Source organism: Gracilinanus agilis, chromosome 1 (assembly GCF_016433145.1).
Source record: "Gracilinanus agilis isolate LMUSP501 chromosome 1, AgileGrace, whole genome shotgun sequence".
Classification (NCBI taxonomy): domain Eukaryota; kingdom Metazoa; phylum Chordata; class Mammalia; order Didelphimorphia; family Didelphidae; genus Gracilinanus; species Gracilinanus agilis.
Window position 1 is genome coordinate 529995256 of NC_058130.1, and position 12956 is coordinate 530008211.

General features: G+C 37.1%; 1 protein-coding gene across 1 annotated transcript in view; it reads right to left on the minus strand.

The window, feature by feature from the left end:
- Window positions 1–461: 461 nt before the first annotated feature.
- The window catches only part of DSG1 (desmoglein 1), a 29249-nt gene continuing 16754 nt past the window's right edge, over window positions 462–12956 (minus strand). Inside the window, exons 11-15 of the mRNA XM_044682905.1 lie at window positions 10039–10401; window positions 8388–8512; window positions 7567–7639; window positions 4275–4486; window positions 462–1568 (exon numbers count right to left, since the gene is read on the minus strand). Coding sequence (XP_044538840.1) covers window positions 462–1568; window positions 4275–4486; window positions 7567–7639; window positions 8388–8512; window positions 10039–10401 — 1880 coding nt within the window. The remainder of the gene's footprint in view (window positions 1569–4274; window positions 4487–7566; window positions 7640–8387; window positions 8513–10038; window positions 10402–12956) is intronic.

Sequence of the window (12956 nt, forward strand, 5' to 3'; positions counted from 1 at the left end):
ACACATTTCAAATTCTTCCAAAATGCATGAGCATGGTACAAGTGCCCTTTTATCAGAGCAATATGGCAGGCAGTTCAATCCAGAGCAAGCTAACCAATGAAAACCCCAAGCACAAAGAAGATGATGTTCTACAACTTTTGTGGGACTTTGCTCCGAACTTGGAATATGCCCCAAGTCATGTATAGATGAATGCAGCATCTACCTCATGTTTTTATTCCACTTTTAGCTTTTCATCAACACTAATAGAAGAAATGGCTGAGTTGTACCCAGGAGAGGCCTTCCTAATGACAATGCAAAGGATCTTCCTCTCATATTGTAATACTATAGGGTCACCCCATTATACTTCACTACAATTTTAGTTTCTAGATGTGCATCATAAATAGCATTGATATGCTATTTTGGTATGGGGTGAAATAGCTAAATTTTGGTCATGATTGCCACAGAAAAAGGTTCAGATCCATTCACTGCTTTGAGTATTGTATGGTACTGTACTTTGTGATCCGGCTTCGAGTCGTACTGGGGGAGGCTGATCCGATGGTCTGGTTAAAATGCTCAGAATTCCTTACGTGGCCAAGCGTAGAACTGCCACTTATGCCACTGCTGTTCAGACCCATGCTACTCAGGCCACCTCCCCCAGCTCCGAGGCTGCTCATTTCAATGCTGCCCCCACTCATGCCAGATCCACTCAAAGCCATTCCACCTCCACTCATGCTAACACCTGCCCCACCCATGCTCATGGCAGCTCTGCTCACATTGGTGCCAACCACACCGCTAACACCACCACCACTGATTCCAGTTACTCCAGTGCCAGAAACAACTCTTTCTGTTACAACCACGTTATGGGCATTGGATAAGTCAGGATGAATACTCAGATTGCCCATCAGGCCAGAACTTGGTCTAATTACTCTTTCGGTCACTACCACATTTGATGACTCTCTGGGGTCAGGGATACTCAGGGAGGTAGGTAGTCTTGAATTTGGTGCAATTACCCTCTCTGTCACTACAACATTGGACCCTTCTCTGAAATCAGTTAGATCTAACATGCCCTGGAGATCCGAGCCAGAGATGGGTCCCACCACCCTCTCTGTTACCACAACATTTGAGCCATGCCGAGGATCATGAATATGTACTGGGGGCTGCAGGGACCCAGTGGTGGTATATGACTCAGTCACTGTAACATTTCCATAGCCCAGAGGGTCAGGTATAGGCACAGAATGCTGAACGCTGGGCCCAGAGGGATAGGTGCTCTCAGAAACTATTGTGGTACCAAAATGTGGAGACATTGGTGGGTGATCAATTCCCTGAGGAGGACAGCTGGGTTCGGTGCTCTCTGGTGGCCAAGAGTGATCGACTTCTGGACAGGAATCAATTTCTTTACCCAGGCTAATATCCGCCAATTTCTTAAATTTTGGCCCCAAGTTATCCAAGAAGCTATCATCCAAGTCTTCTCCAATGAAACTACAGCAACCAATAGAGCCAGCAGAAGAGCCAACCCCTTCAATATCATAGATAAGTAAACAATCATTTGATGGTCTACTTTCGTCTTCATCAGCATAGGCAAATGCTTTCTAGATTTGGAAAGAAAATTAAAAAAATAGAATTAAATAGTGCTTTTTGTCTTTTTTGGCTTTACTAATTTCTTAATGAAAGAAACTATGAATAAGAATATTTAAACAAATTATTTAGATGCCTACTTTTTTCTTTCTTTTTCTTTTTCTTTTATTTTAAACCCTTAACTTCTGTGTATTGACTTATAGGTGGAAGAGTGGTAAGGGTAGGCAATGGGGGTCAAGTGACTTGCCCAGGGTCACACAGCTGGGAAGTGTCTGAGGCCGGATTTGAACCTAGGACCTCCCGTCTCTAGATGCCTACTTTTGAAATGTTTCTTTTCTCTTCCTCCTTCCAGACCTTTCTCTTTTGCCTCTCCAGTTTCCACATTTCAAAAGCACATGCAAAATATACTGTACTCAGGGTGGTTCCAAGGTAAAATTTGACCTAATCTCTGTCCTTAAAGAGTTTTGAGTCTAGCAACAAAGATTTGGCATCTAGACAAATAACTAAAGTCTAAAATAGAATATGACAAGAATATGAGAAACAGAGTCCTATAAGAATTCTGGGACTCATTGGAACATATGTGAGGAGGGGACATTATAGGATCATAGTCTCAGGACTCAGAAATAATCTTGGAGAGCATTCTGTCTAGCCCTCTCATTTTACAGAGGAGGAAATTGAGGACTAAAAAGTTAAGTGACTGGTCCAATATCACATAGGTGGGGCAGAGAGGGGATTAAAATCCTTGACTTCAAATCCTGTGTCCTTTCTATTGTACCAAACATTTGAAAAGTAACACATAAGAAAGTCACTGTCAACAATTTGGTTGGCAATAATTCTTAATCACTGATTCACAAACATCTAATATTGATGGTGTGTAATCATCACTGTCCATGAGAGATTAGTTACAATCTCACAGACCCACTTTAATGGTCAAATTCCACATGGCTCAATTTAGATGGAATTGATATTATGATAAAACTCATTAAATAGCTAATCTCCCTTTGAAGGCCAACTTCTGACTAATCGAAAGCTATTTCCCCCCAAATTACAGATGATCTCTTCATTGTCCATCAAAGTCTGATGGCCTTTGATCCAGTCTTCATCATTTCTTACCTCTCTGTAGAATTTAACATTGTTGATCTTCTTTTAAGTATTCTTTCTCATCTCTTTATTGCCATGACATTACTCTCTCCTGGTTTTCCTAAACTTGTTCAGTCCCTTTGCTAGCTCATCATTCATATCATGGGACCTAACTCTAGGTATATACTGAAGCTCTGCTCTGGCTCCCCTTCTTTTTTTACCCTATATACTTTCTCATTTGGTGGTTTCATTAGCTTTCACAGGCTTAATTTTAATTTCTAAGCAGGTGACTCCAAGATTCAGCCCAAGTATCTGTCTTGAGGTTCACTCCTATACCAACTGTCCATTGTACAATTAAAAGTGCTCATCTCAAAGACATTTCAAATTCAGCACATCAAAAACAGAACTCATAATCTTTTTCCCCAAGTCCACCCCTCTACCAAACTTAACCCCACATATTTAAACAGAAGTCAAATCTTGTCATGTCTACCTTCATAGCATTTTTCATCTATTCCTTTCTTGTTGTTTTAAGAGTCGACACCCCAGTTCAGGCTTACGTTGCCTTTCATCTGGACTATTGCAGTGGCCTCCTTATTCATTTCCCTGCTTCAAGTCTGTCTCCATTCCACTGTATCATCTAGCTGCCAAAGTGACTTTTCTTAAGAGCAGCTCTGATCATATCTCTACTCTACTCAATAAACTCCGGTGGCTCCCAATGGCCCCTGGAATCAAATATAAACTCCTGCTTGGCCTTTAGAGTGCTTCATAACCTTGTTCCAACCTATTTTTACAGCCTTATTATATGACTCCCCTTCCTACATTGTATATTTCTGACAAATTGACCTTTTCTCTGTCTCTCACTCATGGCAATCCATCTCTTAACTCTATGACTTTCAACTGGATGTCCTCCATGCCTATAGTGCACTCCCTCATCACCTCTGCCTCATAGAAAACCTCACTTCATTCAAGACAACTTAAGTATCATTTTCTACATGAGGTCTTTCCTTATCCACCCAGTGATAGTTTCCCTTTTCCATAGCTACCTAGAATTTAAACTGCCTTGCATTTATTTATTCCATAAAAACTTATAGTATGCACATGTATTTTCTGACAGATTGCAAGTTTCTTGAAAGCAAGGACTGTTTTGCTCTTTTTCTTCCCATAGGAGAAAATACTGTGCCTAGCATTTAATAGGTACCCAATAAATGTTTATTGATTGACTGACTGGTTGACATTTTACAAAAGGCATGAGAATGGAATGTTGTGAAATCATTGCTATCTAAATATGCTTCTTTTTGGAGATGGCCAAGGGAAGTGACATCACTCTAGGCTTTTGCATTGCTCTATTGTCTCCCACTGGGTATCTGGGTGTACTCTGGAGGGCTTGAAAACACACTCTAGGGAATTCATCTGTCCTAATGCTACCTACCCACCATACTTGTGGTATCTCCACCAGATGAAGCTATATAATAATATAATAATGCTACCTACCCACCATACTTGTGGCATCTCCATCAGATGAAGCTATATAATAATATCAGAGCTGACTGGAATAGGACTTCATGTGTTATTGAAATAGCATGTATATGCTAATGGTGATACAGTAAGAATAATGCAGAAGATGCTGTTATGCTCCTTACCTGGCAGAAGTAGCTCTCCATAAAGTTCATATTCAGGCCACCTTCTCTACATTCTCTCATGGAATTCCTTCTTAATGTGCCAGAATAGCCTGTACAAACTTCAGGTACTGCACATGTTTTTGTTCCATTGGAGACTTCAAATCCTGATGTTCCCATTCCTATTTCTCCTAGATCTGTCATTTCTCTTTCTCCATATTCATTTGTATAAACTCCTAAAATGATAATTGATTAAAATTTCAACAAAGCTTATTGCAATATTTTGTTTATCTAAACAGGCACAACACATTTATGATCATCTAAAAACAAAGAAATTAGAAGAGAGGAAAATTACCAGGTGCAAAATAGTGAAATGCACAGCTATTACAGAATCAGAATCACAAAGATTTCAGAGTTGAGAGACCTTGTAGACCAACTAGTCTAACCCATGCCCAAATGAGAATCCTCTAGATAAAATAAAAGAGAGAAATAGATGTCTGTTAATTAAAAACTACAATGAAAAATAAAGACATTGGGAGGGAGTGCTATAAATGTGGAGTTAAGTATGTGGGAAATGTAATTTCAGATGGGTGACTGTGTTAGTTTTCGTTTTGCAAGAAATGAACCCTCACAGAATAGGAGTAATCTAGAAATGTTTATAATTTAAAAATAAAACAGGGCAACAAATCAAAAAGTCCATGATACTATGGTGTGAATTGTAGGGGCCTTTTTCTTTATGCTAAAACTAAAGCTGCCTCTTAATAACTTCTACCTTTTACTCGTAGTTCTGTCTCTTGGGACCAAGTGGGAGAAGTCTAATCCCTTTCTTGAATTATACTTCTATATGTGCAGTACTCGAAGACAGCTCTTATATCCCATCTAATTCTTTTCTTTGCCAGGCCAACCATCTCCACTTCTTCTAACTATCTCTGGATGAAATATATTATAGGTCTTTGGCCATCATAGTAGTACTTCTCTGAATATTCTCCACTTTATGAGTGTCCTCCCTCAAACATTCACAGGTAAGCAGCATATTCTAGCTGTTTTTGGGTAAGGGCAGAATCGCAAAGGAACAGTTTTTGTGAATCATTCTTCTCTTTATAAAGTCTAAATTCCCATTATCTTTCTTGATTGCCACATTGTACTGTTGACTCATATCCAGTTTATAGTCCATTAAAATCTTTTGTAGTTCTACTAAAATCTTGGTCAGACAAAACATTGTCTAGACAAGGCACCTTTCTCCCCATATTATAGCTGAGAAACTGACATTTGAACTCAAGTATGAAGCTTTGTACCTATCCTTGTTAAATTTCTTCTTATTGGTTTGAGTATTGTATTCTTGTCTCTTAATATATTTTTTAATCTAGGCTCTTTCAAGTCAGAGGTTGTGACCACTCTTTCCTTTTCTAGATGCTTATTAACTGTCCCCTACAGCTATCTTGTTGTTCAATCATTTCAGTCGTGTCCAATTTTTTGTGACTCCATTTGGGATTTTTGGGGAAAAGCTAGTAGAGTAGTTTGCCATTTCCTTCTCCAGCTTAGTTTGCAAGTGAGGAACTGAGGCAGGGTTAAGTGGCTTGCCTACGGTCAAACAGCTAGAAAGTATCTAATGCCAGATTTGAACTCAGGAAGATATCTTCCCCTCTTTAGGTCTACAACTCCATCTACTGACTGCCCTACATACCTGCCCCACAACTTGTTATTCAATAGCTATCTCTAGATTCCACCACCACCCCCCCCCCCCCAAACCAGAGGAGGAATATCTAAAGAATTAAGAGCAATGTCATCTAAAAACAAATCCTACCTTAGATGCTTATTAGGTATGTGAGCCTAGACAAGTCACTTAACCTCTCTGTGCCTCAAATTTCTAATTTGTAAAATTAAGTCATTGGACTGCATAACCTCTAAGGTTTCTTCTACTTTGAAATCTGTGATTCTTTAATCATCATCTTTGCTCTCTGTAGTTTGACTTCTGTGATATCTTCTATTATCAACAGGACCATAATTGTCCAAAGACTTCTTTAATTCTAGAAAGCTTGTTTTTTTCCTTCATAAAATATTGTGGCTGTAAGAATGGAGAACATGTTAAAAGACAGCAGATGATGAACCTGAGACTGCTTCAAATACTGAAATGTTGGCTTGTGATGCCACATTAACACGGGATGTAGCTCTTGTCTGCCAGAAAATCATTGAGATGCTAGAATCCCATTGATTATTTGAGACCTCTAGTTTTGATCCCGAGGATGATGTGGAAAGGCAATGAAGGCAGTGGATGAAAAGGGAGAGGAAGGAAATTGGAGATGAGCATGAGCAAATGGTAGTTTCAGCCACTTGCAAAAAAAAGGGGGGGCAAGCTCTTCTGAAAGGCTTGACTTTTAAGAGTATTTTAAGAGTAAGTTGAACCTTCAATTCTTCCTGCTTCTGTTAAGGTTCAGAGAATTTGGTGAAGATAAATAATTACATGTTCGAGAATGAAAGAAACCATAATTATTTAGCTTGAAAAAACAAATGGCATAAATATCTGTAAACATATGAAAAGGTTATTATGTTTATAGTGAAATATAACCAGATAACCATATCTCTAGTAAAGATATATAAGATATAAATGGTTAAAATTATAATAGATGTGTTTCTTTGGTCATAACCCAAGATCTTGATAGATGACTTGCATATACTACTAGTAATCCCAGTCAGTGTCAAGAATGGAGATTAAAAGAATAGTTCCTGCGCTCTGGATGCACTCCAATGGAGGATGCAGAGGAGGACATGGACAAAAGTGACACATGATGAGAAGGCATGGATATATTAAGATCTTCACCATGGGAGAGAGTAGCCCTGGAGCATATTAGAGTCATTTCAAACTAACTTGTGAAAACAGATTTAAGAATTTTTATTATTAGCATTTTTACTTTGGAAATCAACAAATGCTAAAAACCAGGGCTTGGTTTATTATTTTATTAATTGGTTACATTGAAAATATAAAGTGAAAATATTGGAGAAAATATTAACAATATGGATGAAATGTACACTTGTTTTGTGCATGTTTCTTCCTCCCTCCTCCCTACTAAGAAATAGTTGTTCCATGTTTCCCAGCATACTCCTGAAAGCTTCAGGGGTGAGATTATAAAACCACAGAAGCCTCAAAGACCAAAACTAGAAATAGTTTCCCCAGGAACATATTCTTTACAAATGAGAAATCTTAAAATTAAAGGCTACTAAATTTTGAAAATGAAAGTATGAGTTGCCCTTGAAATGTAAAGATTTTTTTCTCATCACTTTAAATATGTAATAGGAAATACATTTGTATCCCACTTACCAACAGTGTCAATGCATTCATTCCCATCTGTAGTGCCTATCATTGTTACGCCTGGGATGCAGATGTTGGTTATCTAAAGAAAAGGAAACCATTATTTCCTTTCTTTGGCAACAAACAAAAAAGTGGTCCCCCCCCCATCATATATTTTATATTCTTTGTCCTCTAGCTAAGATTTCTAAAATATTTTAAAAAAACATTTAGATAGGCAACTTCATTTGATGTGAGAAGGTGAGCAAAGTCCTTTTGTATATTAGCCCCTGCTGGTATATGGACTAGGAGAGATATATGATTCATTGAAAAGGCTGAATGTCTTGCCAAGATCATAAAACCATCTTGTATCAGAAGCAGTGTTGAACTCAGGTTTTCCTGATGCTGGCACATTCTACACATTGATCATTCTTCTTTTCATATTTTATAAATATGTGTATATCTTCTTAAAAATACATAAAAAGCCTTATGATTTATTACTCTCTATCCTCATTTGGGAAGTTTTTCCTGATTAAGTTAATCCCATTCTTATTGCTTTTCTCTGCATATGGCATTTCATATTATATTAATTTTTATTTATATTAAAATGTTAGATCTGAAATCATTTCCCACTTTCAATGTGCTCCACCTCTCTAATTACACTGTTAGTTTCTTGAAGCAATGGGATATTCTATTTATTTTTCTTCCTTCTTTTTCCTATTACTATTCCTTGCCAGAACCTAATAGGATGCCCAGTAGATTTCAGTAAATATGAACTGCTGCATTTCAGAACTCTTAATTCATTTAAAATTCAGTTCAAGTGCAAAGGACGTTTTTACAAGATCAATACTTACTGGCTGGGGTTCTTCTAGTGCCCATGTTTGGATTGCACCTTCTGAACACTCTGGAACAGGCTCAAAGCCTCCTCCCACACCACTGGGACCCCCACAGTCACATACTGTCAGCAAAAGTGGGACCACTGGCAAAGAGAAGTAGAAATACATTGCAATTAGTAATAGATCTAGGTTTTCATGGAGACAGTTTTTAAAAAGTTTAAATTACATTTAGTTAAATGAGTTAAATGAGAAAACTTCATGATTAACACATTTTGTTCTGGAATTACTATAAAAGATGAAAAAACAACTTTAATGGATTTCAAACACTGCAATAAATTTAAGCTTCTGTCACTGAATGTAGTTAATTATACAGTAGTAGGGTGGCCATTTCTATACTCCTGTCATTTCACATCCCTTCTATAGAACTTCAGATGATTTTCCATATTTGGTCTCATCAACTCCAAAATCTTGCCCTTCAAGTTCTATGGTAATTTGATAACTATCTATCTCTCCATCCTTATGTCCTATTCCTTTGTAAAACCCATTCTCCATTTCAGTCATTTCAGTCTTTTCATTGTTTTTCAAATATGCCACAATCATTTCTACCTTCCTGCCTTTGCACATGTTGCTTCTTCTTTCTTAAATGATGATGCCCCTTTATTCCACTCATTGAAATAATAACTATCCCTCAAGACCTAGTTCTCCACTGGTTCTTTTCTAGTTCTTCTAGACTACACTAGTCTCTTTATTCACTGAACTCTTGCCAATTCATGATAATGTGGCATAGGAATAAACAAAATCCAATTTTGTCAATTATATACTCTTCTTCCATGAGATATTAGCTTCTCTCCCAACCAGACATTTGACAAGAATCCAAGGGCCAATTCGAATGCTATCTGTTAATGAAACTTTCCTCAATACTTAACCAAAAAGCAATTACTTCTTCCTTTGAATGAATAGACCTTGTTTTATCCACTTAAACTTTTGTGCTATATTTTATATTCCCATTTGCCTATATCTTTTCTCATGTAATTGGAATATTATTTGTTTATCTTCATATCTCTTATAGGATCCAGTCTGGTATAGAAGGGTAATAAGCATTAATATAGTGCCTACTTTGTTCCAGGCACTGTGTCAAGTGCTTTACAAATAGTTTCTCATTTGATCCTCACAACAACCTGGGGAAATTAGCAGTATTACTATTTCCATTTTATAGTTAAGGAAACTGAGTAAAGCAGAGATTAAGTGACTTGCTCCAGGGTCACATAGCTAGGAAGTTATCTAAGGCAGATTTAAAATCAGATCTTTCTGACTCCCCTACTGCCTCTAATTCTTTGTACAGAGTAAAATCTCAATACTTAATGTTTATTGAATAAATCGGTGAATTCTAATCAGATTCAAAAGGAAGGATGATACAGTAAAAAAAAAGTCAACAGAGAACATCAGAAACAAATACTTTTCCTATAATAGAAACTCTCTTTTAGTTATGTAGACATTCAGTCATTTGCTATCACAGTACTCATGTTTTTTCCTATATTAGCAATGGCATATGTTTCAAATCTTAATAGATGTTAAAGAAGTTACATGGTCAAATTTAGTTGAGAATCAGAAACTCTTCCCCATTTTTTTTTACTCTTATACACACTAAATAAATGAATGAAAGACTTACATAAAAGTACCAATGCTCCCATGACAAGCAGTCCAATACCAGCAGGACCAAGATGCACATTATCTCCAGGATAGCCATAGAGGTCTGGTACTCCTGGTCTTCCAAAAGTTGTAGTAATACCATACACGCCACTCGAGGTAGTTTCATAGTCATCACGTGATCCGGTTCCAGTGCCACCTCCACCTCCAGTGCCACCTCCACCACCAGTGCCACCTCCATCTCCAGTGCCACCTCCACCACCAGAGCCACCTCCACCACCAGTGCCACCTCCACCCGTGCCTCCAGTGTTTGTTTCATGGGTGAGATGTTCAAAGTTGCTCAAATCAAGAATAATGGTGCCAGTACAAGTTCTTTGGAGATTATCTGAAATAAGATATTAAAAGAATGTCACGGATAAAACATGGTTGCTATTCTAAAACATTTATCTCTATAAACTTGTTTTTCCAGAGCTATGATGAAGTTCATCACATGCTCCGTACATATATTTTTAACACTTAGCAGAGTGTCTGGCAAATAGTAAGTGTCTAATAATGTTTATTGATTAATTGATTTCCACAAAGTTGCCAGTTTCTTTGATATCTTTAGGTACTTTGGCACTAGAGCAACTTGCTTATTAAAAATGTGTGTGTGTGTGTGTGTGTGTGTGTGTGACATATCTGAAATCCTGAATATATGATCACTATTTGTTTAGATTTCCAGAGCTGTTGAGTCAAATTTTCACCAGGGTTACAAGTGGCTCCTGTAGAAATGTTATTAAACACCAGCTCCAGTAGTGAGGCATCTCTGTCCTCAGACTCCTCATTAAAATGATCAGAAGAAATGGAAATAAGCTCTGTTTGGAGCAAAGAGATGGCTAATCCATGAAGAGAGCTTGGTCTTCTAATTTCCCCAACAGAAATTATAACTCTGCCAGGTAGGGAGGTATATATAGATTTATACCACAAGTGACTAAATAGAGTTCAATTTCCATTTGAATCTGACAGCTTATGACTTGGCATTAGTTTACTTACTTGTTCCAAAATAACTTTCAAAAGACTTGACTCATTTTGAGCCAATTTGGTCCAATAAGTTATCAAACACAGCTAAAATTCGCACTGTATTTGTATTTACTGTAATGAATCTGAATGGTGACCCAAATATGTTTTAAGACTTACATGATATTTGTTACATAAACAGGTAAATTTCTTAGGAGAAAAAAATCTCTCTCTAATAAAGGTGGGCATCACTTGACTTGTATTCACTGAAATTTAAGTTTATTTAAGAATTGTAAAAATTTCATGTAATGATCATGTAATTAATCTGAAGAAATGTTATAGCTTACAGAAACCCTAACTTCTTTGAGGACAGCTAATATCGATCAGAAAAGACTTAACATTCAAGCATTCATCTGTGTCATTTGTCTTCTACACATTCTACAAATTTGATAGGATCAGAGTTTAAAAGGAGCAGTTATTCTAAACAGAACCAGAACACAGACAAATGGATTAGTTTTTTTTTTCCTTCACTAAGGCAGTTTTTACAGTGAATACTCTCTGCTGCGTAGGGAAGTTAACCCACCCTTAATCACACTAGGTGAGATTCACTTAAGGGTTTTGTAACTTCAGGCTTTATTTTATGAACTTTGGTACTAATGCTTTTCCTTGCTGTAGAGTATGAATGGATAAACACATCATTCAATGGTATTGACATTCATTATATTTAACTTTTGTCAATTCTTAATTATTTGTGCCTGGGCTAATCTTGGGGCAATTTTTATATTTTCTGGTTGGCTTCCTCCTATCTCCAGCATCTCTTGAGTCACTCTTTCCTGGGCATCAGTATCCCTTGACGCCTGCTCAAGGTGTGTAGATTATCATGAATGATATACTTGGCATATTTCCTAAGGTAACTCACTATGAAACTAACACACATTTCCAAAACTCAATATAAGCACTAAATCGGTCATATGTATGACATTATTTTTGTACTCTACTAGCATGGCTAATTGAAAATTATTTTCATTTTGCTGACATAAATATGGATAAAACTAGATAGAATGATGGGAAGAACAAAGCATATTTGGCCGCTAAGTCCCTTTAGTTGCCCATTATAAATATATCCCAAGTATCTACAAATTGGTAACAACACCATGGCAAAGCTATGGGTAAGTAATGGGTATATGAGTACAAAAAGTTGATGAAGAAATATCTAGGCCAAGAAAAAGCCTTAACTTGATATGGGGCAAGTTGAGAAAAATAAAAAGAGAGCATTTCTGTCACCATTTCAGTTCTGACCATTCATATTTCCACTGTTGGAGCCATTTATATGGAGAAGGAGAGAATGTAGGAATCCAGCAACATGTATTAAACACATTCTAAGATTACACTATCACTGGGTCAAAAGGCATTCCTCCTTTGGTAAGAATCATTTATTATGTTTACTACAAAGTAAAATATCATTAGTTGGAATCAATTAGGAGAAAGGTAAGTTTTAATAGAAGAAACATATTAATTGTGCAATGTTCTTAAGAATGATAGTTGAGTTGCTTTACTTTTAGTCCTTGGTACTTGAGTGAAGCTATGATTTCAGTTAGCCAATAAACATTTATTAATTCCTTATGTGCTAGGCACTATGCTAAGTTCTAGGGATTAAAAAAAATGGTGCTCCCCTTCAAAGTCACTCTCCTCAAAGAGCATACATTCTAATTGAGGAGATAGTGCACAAATAAATGGATATGCATAAGATATATGAAGAGTAGATGAAGGTCAGATGAAACGGAAGGCATTAGCAGCTGGAAAGACCTACGAGTGATAGGAAGTGAGCTGTCTTGAAGGAACCTGTAGAAATTAAGAGGTAGAAATAAATGGGGAGAGAATTTTATGCATGGGGGGGACAACCTGTGCAAAGACACAGACAGATGATGGAGCATTATGTTTGAG